We start from the raw sequence: 13,154 nt of genomic DNA, 5'->3' as shown, positions 1-13,154 counted from the left end.
GGGACCTTGAAGAGGCCACTCTGCAGCATGAAGCGACCGCAGCTGCGTTCCGCAAGAAGCACGCGGACAGCGCGGCTGAACTTGGGGAACAAATCGACAACCTGCAGCGAGTCAAGCAGAAGCTGGAGAAGGAGAAGAGTGAGCTGAAGATGGAGATTGATGACCTTGCTAGCAACATGGAAACTGTCTCTAAAGCGAAGGTAGACTGTTGCATGTTGCATTGTGACTGGCTGTTCTGCTCTAGTAGATTAAGTAAAACACATCTTTTCATTTTTAATTCTTCTTCTTTTACAAAGAGCAATCTGGAAAAGATGTGCCGAGCACTTGAAGACCAGTTCAGTGAAATCAGGACGAAAGATGAAGAACATGTGAGGCTGATCAATGATCTCAACACACAAAAAGCACGGCTACACACTGAAAATGGTGAGTTTGTCACTTTTCTACTATAAATCAGGACCATTTACCCTGATAGTTATCATTTAGTTGCAACTATCCCTATCTCCCCTTTCCATAAAGGAGATCAAGATAGGCCATTCCATGTAACCTGTATAGAGATGCATAACTTCTTTGGCCCCAAGGATGGTGCCTGGAACACACATGCATACCTCCCAAAATTGCATTTATTTATTTACCAAATTTGTATAAAAGCTGACTGTTAAATAAACAAGATAGCTACATTTATATTGTAGCTGTCTGAACATACCTGTCTTAGCTTTCTCTGGACTATCAACTTCTATGTTAACAAATACCACAAACATTTATTTAACTTTGGCAATTTCTTCTTGAAAAGTCTGGGGAATGCTCTACCACCCACTTGAACAAAAAGGGGCTTACGGGCATCCTTGGACTATCTCCTCTATGTATTTCTGGTAATTCTAGTTGTGTACAGAGTTCGGGGCAGCATTTGTGTCTTGCATGCCTCCATTGCACACACAACTTGGTATTCACATGGATATATGTGGGATTACTTGGGGAGCAGGTGATCTCTAGTATGGATTATGTTATTTTCCACCCTGCCCCTCATTAGGTGAATTTACTCGACAACTCGAAGAAAAAGAATCTTTGATTTCTCAGTTGGTTAGAGGTAAACAAGCCTTCACTCAGCAAACTGAGGAGCTCAAGAGGCAGCTGGAGGAAGAAAACAAGGTGACTTCTCTCAGTTATCAGAGGGAGAACTGCCTTAGAGGCCCTTGGGTTTAGGGGGAGCACAGTCTTGGCATTTATGCAGAATACATTTAGGGCGTATGTTAATAAATGAATGTGAGATAAGCTAGCATTTTCAACTACTTCACAAACACAGGAGTTCTGGGTTTCAGTAGATGTCATCCTGAAACAAATTTCAAATCCTGGATGTCTTATGTGGCATCATTAAGAGACAGATGATGGAAATAACTTGCATACTATGCTACCCAGGGGGTCACCGTTCTAATAAACTATCAACCCACAGGCAAAGAATGCACTGGCCCATGCCTTACAGTCGTCTCGCCATGATTGTGACTTGCTCCGTGAGCAGTTTGAAGAGGAGCAGGAAGCCAAAAGTGAGCTGCAACGTGCTTTATCCAAGGCCAACAGTGAGGTTGCCCAGTGGAGAACCAAGTACGAAACGGATGCCATTCAGCGTACAGAGGAATTGGAAGAAGCCAAGTATGTACCATGGAAGAAGCTGGGAAAGAGCTTTGGGAATGACAGGAAATGGCATACCAGTAGTAGGAATGGTGACTTTTGACACCAAATATTCTGCTGTTTTCCATTTTTAATTGCACTCGATGCTACCTGTTTTCTGTTATTTTACAGCAATCAGAATTGTTCTCAAAACACCTCCCAACCCAGCTACTTCCTTGCCCTTTAGTTCTGTTTCACTAAAAAAACAACTATTCTTCTAGCACCTGGTGCCTTCCTGCTAAACTCAGAACACCTATTTTATCACTTTGAGTTATCTGACACAGGTAGGTCCTTTCCATCTCTCTTGCTGTTTCATTACCCAAATGCCGGCAGTCTAGTCCACCAGCCTTCTTCTCCATTCCTTTTCTTCCTGTACTCAAGAGCTGTTTGGAAAACAATATTCATATGCATCAGGGAGTTCTTTGCCTTTCAGGAAGAAGCTGGCACAGCGCCTTCAAGAATCAGAAGAGCAGATTGAAGCTGTCAATTCTAAGTGCGCTTCACTAGAGAAGACTAAGCAAAGACTGCAGGGAGAAGTTGATGACCTCATGACCGATGTGGAGAGGTCCAATGCAGCCTGTGCTGGCCTGGACAAAAGGCAGAAGAACTTTGATAAGGTCTGCTTTTGTTATTGGGTGGCTCAGTCCTACCTCACCCATAAGTTTATTTGGTATCTCTCTAGCCTATATAATGTACTTCTGTTTGTTTACTTGGAGTGTTTTCATCCTGGTCTTGGGCCAAAAAGGTTTCTAGAGTGGGTTACATATAATTAGTAAAAAAAAGTCAGTCCCTGCCTGCAGGTTTACAGTCCAAAAATATATGACAGAAAAGGAAAAACATGTGTGGGCAAAAGGGAATGCAACATTAGGGCCTTTTAATACGTATGTACTTGTGTACAGTTTGAAAGCATGCAAATGCAAGTAGATAAAAAGGTACCACTTTGGGCAGGTAACAACATTCCGTGCACTTTGGTGTTTGGCCGTGCCGGCCACATGACCACGGAGACTGTCTGCGGACAAACGCTGGCTCCCTTGGCTAGGAAACGGAGATGAGCACCGCCCCCCTACAGTCAGGCATGACTGGACTTCAGGTCAAGGGGAAACCTTTACCTTTACTTGTGTACTGGAGTGGTGCATTTTGTACTGTGTGAAACAGGAACCATCTGCAGGACCAGAGGACCCATGGTAGGGAACAGGCTGATCTTTAGATACCACAAGATGGGATCCGAAGGAAAGCTCCATAAGCCTGAAATTACCATTGTCAATATTAAGCTGGCTCCAATCTTCAACCCATTGCAATCATTTTGAGATGTCTCCACATGAGACATTTACCAAGCCATTACACTGCCTCATTTGCAGAATTTAACAGGGGATCCAGATGATATTGGCTTCATTTTGTAACCATCCTGAATCTCCCCTCATTCATTTTCTTGTTTCTTACCAGCAAAAAATATTTTATGGATGGAAAGACAGAGGAGCAGCACAATGCCTTTGGATTGGTAGAGCTAGGAAATCAGAACTGCCCACTCACTTGCTTGTCCATTAGGACTAATTCATAGAAATGCTATATATTTGGAGCTTATATACTAAAGCACACTTGAGGGAGCAATTGTTTTGTAGTCAAGCAGCTGCCAAGAGCCATTCCCAGACAGTGCAGAATTTTTGAGCACACAGGAAGCCAGAAGGCAGTTCAGAGATGGCTCCCTATGTGAAGAGATCTGGCCAAGTGACTCCTGGCGGGGCCCCGTCACTGTTGGCGGGCCCTGTTGGGCTGCCGGGACTGTGCTGGCAGGCAGCATCACTGCTCTGAGCAGTGCCAAATGGCTGGGGGCTGCCACTGCAATTCTTTTTAATGCTGCAGAGCCAAGTTGGGAAATTAAAACACAGTTAAACCAGGCAGCCAGGTGTTGCTCTGAACCGGCCAGCCAATGTTGTCTTTTTCAGAGGGAGCCGAGTAAGCGCCAGCTGCTGGCCCTGTGCCCCTAGCGGTTCCCCAGGGGTGCCCAGTGTAAGCATTCTCTGTGACTCCAGGGTGTGCACAGGGCTGTGTTCCTTTGCCGTGTCAGCGCATGCATTTTCTAGGTGCTAGCGGAGTGGAAGCAGAAGTATCAAGAATGCCAGGCTGAACTGGAGGCTTCTCAGAAGGAGTCACGATCTCTGAGTACCGAAATCTTCAAAATGAAGAATGCCTATGAGGAGGTGCTCGACCATCTTGAGACTGTCAGGCGAGAGAACAAAAACCTGCAACGTAAGATGCATTCTCCTCTAGCCCTTGTTCCGACTTAGGGGTTTCTTAAGGGCTCATTCACACAACCTCTCCTCTTGGTGTTGGCTGACCTATACACATGCCTGTTGCTTTTACAGCTTGAGACTAGCGAAGCATTAAGCAGGACTGTGGTAAATCCCAGCTCAGTGCTGCAGAGGCATATTCTCTCCCCTTCCTGTGCAGCCTGACAATCTGAAGTCCCGTTTGCACTGGATGGCTGCAGCTTTAAGTGGTGGCTTGCGTGTGTAAATTAGCTTCCACTAATCAAACACCACAGGTGGAACTCCTATATTGCTTCAGTGCAAGCTTGTCTTCCATTCTGCCAGTTTATATATCAACAAGTGACGGCCATGCATGCATGTGAATGGACTATTACCTACAGATGTGAGCACTGATGCCCTAGGAATAGACAGCCCTGTCCATTTTGCTTTCTATATTAGCTGCATTTTTTCCACATGGAAGTTTATCCTTTCCTATTTTTGCATCAGTTTCCAACTGTTGTTAAAACCAGCATGAAATTTCATCTGAATTCCTCCCAAAAGACTTGTTTGTGTATACATTCCAGCCTATGCATACACAAATTTTGATCTGAGAACTGTGACACAAAATTTGGAGAAAAGCATTCTGCTTTAGGAACCTATATTAATTCAGGCAGTTCGTATTAAGATACAAGCTAAAGCAATTTTGTTCCCATCCCTCCTATTCTGAACTCTACTTGTATACATTGTACAGTAGCTGATTGTGGCATGTCCTAGCAAGTGCTGTCCATATTTGCTTCCCGTCCATGAAGGGCGGTGGGAGGGTTTCTGCTATAGTCAGTCATCGTTAGTATGGAACAGAAACTTCAGAGAAGCAGGACTTCCTTAATGGTGGCACCTTCACTATATTAACGTAATTGTTTGCTAAGGGGAGGCAGTGAAACACCATCTTACATAGTTTTTGATATTGCAAGCATTGTTCAATAACCTCAATGTTATAAAAATGTTTTAATAAATAAAATAAATAAATAATGTTTTGTTTTGACAAATATTTTGTCAGATTGTGATGGCTTACTAGTATTTTAACTTTAACTATATTTGATGTTTCACTTTTTTATCCTATGTTTTTTTCCAAGTAGAAAAATGTTCATATTTTTAACTTTCTTACTGATATCAGTACAGTCTAAAGTGCTTAATTTTGGCTGGATTATGCCCTTGGATTAAACAGCCATAAACTATTTTTAATGCAAAAGGCCATTTTGATTGATTACAAAATATTTTGGTCAACAATATTGCTACTAATGTGCTGCAGAACCTCAGATTTTGATAATATTGCAATATTAGTAATGGTGATTATTATGAAATCTGTATTTCCCTTGTGCAGAGGAAATTTCTGACCTGACTGAGCAGATAGCTGAGGCCGGAAAAAGCCATCATGAATTAGAGAAAGCAAAAAAACAGATTGAACAAGAGAAGTCCGACTTGCAAGCTGCTTTGGAAGAAGCAGAGGTGAATATGACCACCTCAGAGACATGATGAATTGAGATTCATTATAGATGAAAAGTCCCTGCTCTCTGTAGCCACCTCAGCTGTAATATGAACAAGACAGCGTGGCTTGAAAAGTTCTTTCCCCAGTCCTTGAGACAGTAGTTTTGCAATAGCAGTGCCAACTTTTATGGTTTAGAGTTAGCTACCTCCAACTGAAGAGTTTGAAGGATTTTTATTGCCACCTTATGGCTAAAAATAGAATGCATGATTAAACTGAGGAAGCACATTAGCTCCATGACTAAATGCTCAGGGCAGCCAAATCAAAAAGCTAATTGCATTTTGCACAGAAGATTTGGAGGCTGAGCTAGGCCAGCAGCTAAGTAACAGTGGAGCTGTCAGGAGCCTTTCAGTGGTGGGTTAGGTTTTCATTTTATTTTGATACAAAATTTGTTTCTGCTATTGTTTTTCTGTTAGTGTTAGAAAGATTAAGATGTTAAAAATGAAAAATGATTTTCATTTTGGTGGATTACTATGAATGGCCAGAGAGATTGGGCTATTGGATGGTATAGAAATTAAATGAATAATGATGATGATTACTGAATATATCAATCCTGTTTTAGTATTTTATTGGTTTAAGGCATTTTGTTCCCACCTTTCAACCAAAAGGGCTCCACATGTTGGGCAATCACATGTAGGGAATTAAATGAGTGGAGTAGGCTAGAGCCAGAGGTCAGACTAGATGGCCTGGGAGAGCCCTTCTGACTCACTTTCTATATTTCTAAGGCTCCCAGAGCAGCTTGGAGGAAAAAGCAAAGCAAAACAGTCACTGCCATCAAGCATACAATTTAAACACAGCACAAAATAAAAGGGGGATGGGGAAGATGGAGGGAAAAAGCAAACTCGGTCACCATATCTTAAAGTTACGGAGTTCTTATAACAACTAGCAGAGATGAAAATATTTCAGGGTCAGCAGCACTGACCTTTTGGGAATTTCCTTTGTACAATGTAAGGTCATTGTTTTGCCTTCCTTGTTCCCAATTTGGAGCAGCAATATTTTTTTTCCACATGAACATATTGTTCAGTGAATTGAATTTGGGGGGATTTATTTCTCTGTCGAGCAGAGTCTGGAATTCTGAGCATGTCTATTCTCCTAGCAGAGGATGCTGTAGGTGTTTCCAATGGAGAAACAGAACTGGAATGAATGAATGTGTTTAATCAAACCAGGGTTCTTTGGAGCATGAAGAGGGGAAAATCCTGCGTGTCCAGCTAGGGCTGAACCAGATAAAGTCTGAGATTGATAGGAAGGTTGCAGAGAAGGATGAGGAGATTGAGCAACTGAAGAGGAATCACCAGAGGATGACAGACTCCATGCAGAGCACGCTGGACGCTGAGATCAGGAGCAGGAATGATGCCATGCGACTTAAGAAGAAGATGGAGGGAGATCTGAATGAAATGGAAATCCAGCTGAGCCACGCCAACCGCCAAGCTGCTGAGACACAGAAACACCTGAAGAACATCCAAGGGCAACTGAAGGTCAATCTAATGACATACTTTATTTGGACTTTGCATTCACTTGCCTAGGGAACCTGTGCCCCCTCCAAATATCCATTTCCCATCAGCTTTTTTTTTCTTTTTTCAATTTATATCCTGCCTTTTTCCTACAAAGGGCTCAAGGCATCATTCTTCTCCTCCATCTTATCCCCACAACAACAACCCTGTGAGGTAGGTTGGGCTGAGAGTCTGTGACTGGCCCAAAGTCACCCAGTTGGCTCCATGGCCGAGCAGGGACTAGAACCCAGATCACCTGAGTCCCAGTCCCACGCTCTTAACCACTACACCACACTGGCTCTCGAGCTTCAGTCAACATGGCCCATGATCAAGGATGATGGAAGCTTTAGTCCAACAATATCTGGAAGGCCATAGGGCCACCCCCTGTGCTCTCTGTAGCCATGAATACTGTGCTAAGAATGTGATTAGTTATTGCATTTTTCCACCCCTCATAGCAATACAGGAAGCTGGATACACAGCCAGGCCTTGGGTGCAGCTCTCTCAATATTATTGACATAGTCTACCATTGGCTCTCCAGGTTTCGGGCAGGAATTTTTCCAGCCTATCTGGGGGTACCTGGGACTGCAACCAGGATCTTCTGTATTCAGAATCTGTGCTTTGTCCATGAGCTACATCCTGTTCACAAAAGGAATTTTCAGTTCACTAAGATAATTTAAATACCATGTTTATTTTTTTAAAGGCAACAAATTTTAAAAGAGCAAACTTATTGAAGCCCTTTGGCCATGATAATCAAGAAAGGTGCAGAATAAGCTCCACAATCCCTACATGACAATCTTCTGGCACTTAGCAGAATAGCATTTTATGTAGACTTCCTTCTGGTTTTCATTTCTGTTTCCATCATTTCAAGTAACATGAAAACTGGATTATAAACTTGTCTGTCTTTGGGTAGCTTATTTCCATGTCCCAACCTGCAAAAAAGGAAAGTAAAAAAAAGTTCAGCAATTTCAGTGTCAGTTTTTGACTGACAGAGGATGGCATCATTCTGATGTTCTGAAATCCAGAAGGGTTTTTTTGTTTTGTTTTTTTACAAACTGCAGGATTGCCAACTTCACCTGGATGATGCTCTGAGAGACAATGATGACTTGAAGGAGCAGCTGGCGATGGTGGAGCGCAGGAACAATCTAATGACCACGGAACTTGAGGAAATGAGGGCAGCTCTGGAGCAGACTGAGCGTGCTCGCAAAGTGTCCGAACAAGAGCTGACGGATGCTAGTGAGCGGGTGCAACTCCTGCGCTCACAGGTACGAATCACATGGCTGAAAGACCTTTAGGGCTCACGCCAGGCTCCCGCTGAGTCACCACAGACCCATTGCATTGTCCCAGCCATGGTGTGACATACAGGAAAAGTGAACCACAGAAAAGCAGTGACTGGGATGGCCTGCCTATTTGGTACACACTCTGGCACAAAACACCAAAATTAGTGAGGCTGTTTTTTGCAGCAGATCTTAATAGTTCAGACTTCTTATATAGTCAATAATGATGATAGAAGTTATAGGCACATGGCTCAGTTCAAGAAGCAGTTTATGGCTGGGAAGTGTGTTGGGCAGCTCAGATGATAGAAGGTCTAGGCAGGTGGGGTTTCAGGATGTTCCTGGAGAAGGCCTTGTAGTCTTGGCATCAGCTTAAATGCAAAGGAGAGGTTGTTTGAGCCCTCCTCCTGAAATTAAACTCACATGGGTTTCTAGATCATAAATCAGCATGACCTTAAAGAAAGCATTTTTATTCTGCTTTCCACAGACACTTCTAATTCCAGGATTTCTTAGTTCAATCTCCCCCTGCCTGCCTGATTCCCACAGAGAAGCTATTGGCTTTCTTGGTTTTAAAACATGTTGTTCAGAATCAAGTCTTAGAGCTTCTCAGGAGTGCTTGATTTCTTTTGGGTTACTCCCTGATGTGAAATTAGGCATAATTATATTCATCATTTGACATTGCTCATTCAGAATGAGCAGAATTGCCTAAACCACCTCCCCTGGCCTGCAAGCAAAGGAAAACTAGGCTGAACAAAACTTGCAGGCCTCTTGACTGAATTGGGTTGTAAACCAATCTAGTCCACCACTGAATCAAAGTCCGACTCTGCAGCTACAGTCCCACAGCAGCACTTGCACTCATCCTGACACTTACAGAAATTATCCATGAGAGAAGATGGCCCCAAATCCTTAAGGTTCTTGTCCAGCCTTTGCAGGAGCAAAAGGTTATCCTTAGTTAGTCTGAGCCAAGTTCTTTGGGTCATCAAGTGAAGTATAATAAGGTACATGACCTCAGTGCTCAGGATCTTGATCCTTCGTTGTGGCAGTATGAGTAGTGAATGGAACTGCACTGGAGCCAAAAACTAATGGAATTCCCCAATACCCCCACAGAATACAAGCCTGATCAACATGAAGAAGAAGCTGGAGGCAGATCTCGCTCAGTTCCAGGGAGAAATTGATGATGCCATCCAGCAGGCACGGAATGCTGAGGAGAAGGCCAAAAAGGCAATTACAGATGTAAGAGTTTGTAGGCAGCCACTTGGGTGTTTTCTAGAGTGCCATCTTCTGTCGGTGACTCCGTCAGGCAACACATTTATTTATTTATTTATTTATTTATTTATTTATTTATTTATTTAAAACATTTCTATGCCACCCCCATTGCAACAAAGCCTCGGGGCGGCTCACAACATCCATAAAATAAACATAAAATACAATCAATAATTTAATAACTGGTACCATCTCGGCTATATATATATATGAGAACAATGCCCAGTCCCCATCAGCAGCCTGGCAGTTCTATTTTGCACCAATTGAAGTATCCGGACCGTCTTCAAGGGTAGCCCCACGTAGAGCGCGTTACAGAAGTCGAGACGGGAAGTCACCAACACGTGGGTCACTGTCACCAGGCACAGTCATGCACTGATCACTGTGGCTGCTGAAACCCTTTCTCCCCCTGCCCCCCGCCAGTTTTTCTGTTGCCTGGTGGAGATTGCCCATCCGTGCAGGGAGTTGCTTACAAGTCCTCTGCACAAGTAATTTGCAGTCAATCATACATGTAGTTGCTTGCATGAGTGACGCGGGCTTCCGAGTTGTACAAACTGGGAAGATGGCTGAACAACCTGTTATCAAAAGAGCTGGTTTTCTGGTTCTCCAGTGTCTGAAACAGTTTTGCATTAACACAAGGGCACTTAACAAATGCTCTGCCGATGGCTGCTGATTTCGGTCTTCGTTGTTCAAATGTATTTTCTGCTCTGGTTTCTTCCATTTGGGAAGGCAGGGAAGAAACAGTTCTGCTTGCCTTATTTCTTCCAGCTGTCAGCTGCAGCTGGTTCTTCCAGCGAATTGTCCTTCTCCTCAGACATATAAGTAGAGCAGAACTGCAGGAACATTTGGCAACAACACGCTTAAGGCAGAGCTAACAAAATCAAAGGTCCAGTCTGTACCTAACCTATTTGGAGCTTTGATGCTTCATCAGAACCATATGGTTACAAATGCCTTTAATCATAGCTGAAAATCATTCTTTTCCTAATAGTTGCCTGTTTGACAAATGCAGTCCCAAACTACCAATAAAACTAGAGAGGCTTTTTAGCCTCCCCACTGCAATTCAAATGAATGAGCAGCTGTCTTCCAAGGCCTTTGCATGATTTATTTCTACTTTCCGCTGCTCTAGCGGGGCGGTTAGCTGCACAGTGTACAAGTACTGCTATAGCAACACCTAGTGATAAAACCCAGCATTACAGCGTAGAGTTCATAGCTAAGCAAAGCAAAACAAAACATGATTCCTATATTCCAAACCAGTGAGTGTGCCCTTTTAAACTAAAGTCTAGACTCAAGAAGACAAGTTATCAGCTACAGAAAGGAAAATTAGATAAACCATTTCTGTGAAGCACAGCACATGGAGCATGGGCTGAGGAGCAAAGGGTAGGAGAAGAGAGATGGCATTGAGTATCTTGGTACAAGCTGCATAGACAGGCAGGCACTTACAGATATTACCACTTGGAGTCTTCTGATTAGGCTGCCATGATGGCAGAGGAACTGAAGAAGGAGCAGGACACCAGTGCTCACCTGGAGAGGATGAAGAAGAACCTGGAGCAGACGGTGAAGGACCTGCAGCACCGTCTGGACGAGGCAGAGCAGCTGGCACTGAAAGGAGGGAAGAAGCAGCTCCAGAAGCTGGAAACCAGGGTATGTGTGGGGTGTATGTGGCACCAGACCCATTTATGGGTTTGCCAGCTTATCACAGGGACAAATGATTTGGGGACTAGCACTGACTTCAGAGACAACATCATCAGAAGGTTAATGACCATTGGGCTACCATAGTAATACTGTAACAGGATTTTTGTGATAATGCACCTCCAGAATCAGTTGCTTCTCCCAGGCACTATGATAACTTTTCAAAGATTAATTGATCTTTCCCTTTAGAGCTTGATCTGTTCATTAGGATATTCTCTTTAGGTGCATGAACTAGAAAATGAGCTTGATGCTGAACAGAAGCGAGGAATTGAAGCTATCAAAGGAGTGCGGAAATATGAGCGGAAGCTGAAAGAAATCACTTACCAGGTAATCAGTTCTTTCCTCCACTTATCTAGTTCCTGGGGTTCTTTTCTATTAGTTTGGGAGAGAGAGCAGTGCTTCAGTAAAACTTCTATATTTACCTTTTCTATCTTCTCTGGAGGATAGCCATACCCTGATATCTTCAGCAGTCACACACTAAGATCCCTGTTGTGTTAGCTACTTTTGCATTCCTTGCAGGCTGAAGAGGATAAGAAGAATGTTTTCAGGCTCCAGGACCTGGTGGACAAGCTGCAGCTGAAGGTGAAAGCGTACAAGAGACAAGCTGAAGAGGCTGTAAGTGCACAGAGTGCAAATGGTTCCATCATGCTTAAACCTAGATTGTCCAGACAGCTTGAAAAGCACTCAGCACTGTGGAGGAAGTGAGTTTGAATGAGGTTACACCCTTTATTGAGGGTATATCAAGATAAACCTAACAGGTCTCTGACTCCTATGGAACCCCACATCCTGGGACAATCACCTCCCATGTAAGGAGGAGCCACCATTTCTTATAACACCACCTTCACAAGTGAAAGGTGTGTGGTGGGTAATGGTGCCTTCCCTGACACTGGTACACCAACCCCTACGAGGTTAGCTTTTTCACTCAGACAGCTTCTTCAGTCCAACATCACAGGACAGCAAAGGATAGCCAACATTTCCCTTCCATGCCATTTAATATGAGACTCCAGTGTTCCCATTTCACTTATGTAAGAAACTTTTAAGCCACTTTCAAAATATAAATATTTCTCCAAAGCAGTTTACAAAGTATGATACAAACAGCTAAATATGCATCAGAGTTCACACGTAAAATACTAAATGCTTAATGTCATTTTGGCCTGTTCCAGTGCAGGATAACCACCCATCATGATACTCTTGCATGTGAAGGAAGAATATTCCTTTTCCTGGCAGTGACCCTCTTATCCACATCATAGATTCATCCACAATGCAGCTGTCAATTCCTGCGAGAGAAGAGGCGAGGGAGGGGAGACCTCACATCGGTCACCTCCAAGCATTTCCTGTCTCACACGTATTACTAAGCAGTGGCTCTGGCTGTGCTGCTGATTTCATTTTTGGTGTGTCTCATGTCAGGAGGAGCAAGCCAATGTAAACCTGTCCAAGTGCAGGAAAGCTCAGCATGAGCTGGAAGAAGCTGAAGAGCGAGCAGACATTGCTGAGTCCCAGGTCAACAAGCTGAGGGCCAAGAGTCGTGACATTGGGGGAAAGGTAAGCCCCTGGGGGATGGGAGGAAGTGTTTTCTGCCCTGCCTTTCTGTTGGTAACATTTTTCTGCTTGTGTGTTCAGATTTCAGGCCTGCTCCTCGAATAAGTCCCATATTGATTTTCCTATATAAAGCTTAGACTGCCTTTGAGGCTCCTTTTGTTATTAACTTCTGATATTTGTTAGCAGATAAGAGAGTGTATTTCCAATGCAAAGAAGTCTTTCTGACAATGTCTGTTTTAAATTCACTTGATAAAACAATTGTCCCTTTAGGGGCATGATCCTGTAAGTGGAACTTTCTCCTGAGTAGACATAAATAGGGTATGAACATAGGAAGCTGCCGAATGGTCCTTCTATAGCTGGGGTGGCAACTTACTCTGGGTGTGGGTCTGAGTGACTGCATGCCCCATGTCCTCCCCAGTGGGGAAGGTGTGGGGCAGACAAAGCAGGTTGGTCA

At 43.6% G+C, this 13,154-nt stretch overlaps 1 protein-coding gene across 1 annotated transcript in view; it reads left to right on the top strand.

The window, feature by feature from the left end:
• LOC123035431 (myosin-4-like) overlaps positions 1 to 13,154 on the top strand; it is a 38,057-nt gene that overhangs the window by 22,651 nt on the left and 2,252 nt on the right. Inside the window, 14 exon segments of the mRNA XM_044453590.1 lie at positions 1 to 200; positions 297 to 423; positions 1,028 to 1,146; positions 1,448 to 1,644; positions 2,096 to 2,279; positions 3,744 to 3,909; positions 5,290 to 5,414; positions 6,618 to 6,926; positions 8,000 to 8,203; positions 9,320 to 9,445; positions 10,943 to 11,113; positions 11,384 to 11,488; positions 11,681 to 11,776; positions 12,569 to 12,703. The exon segment at positions 1 to 200 is cut by the window's left edge and continues 105 nt beyond it. Of these exon segments, the coding sequence (XP_044309525.1) occupies positions 1 to 200; positions 297 to 423; positions 1,028 to 1,146; positions 1,448 to 1,644; positions 2,096 to 2,279; positions 3,744 to 3,909; positions 5,290 to 5,414; positions 6,618 to 6,926; positions 8,000 to 8,203; positions 9,320 to 9,445; positions 10,943 to 11,113; positions 11,384 to 11,488; positions 11,681 to 11,776; positions 12,569 to 12,703 (2,264 nt within the window).

Source organism: Varanus komodoensis, unplaced genomic scaffold, assembly GCF_004798865.1.
Source record: "Varanus komodoensis strain SLA01 unplaced genomic scaffold, ASM479886v1 scaffold7_1, whole genome shotgun sequence".
Taxonomy (NCBI): Eukaryota; Metazoa; Chordata; class Lepidosauria; order Squamata; family Varanidae; genus Varanus; species Varanus komodoensis.
Note: the sequence above shows the minus strand (reverse complement) of the source record. Positions and strands in the feature narration are given on the sequence as shown.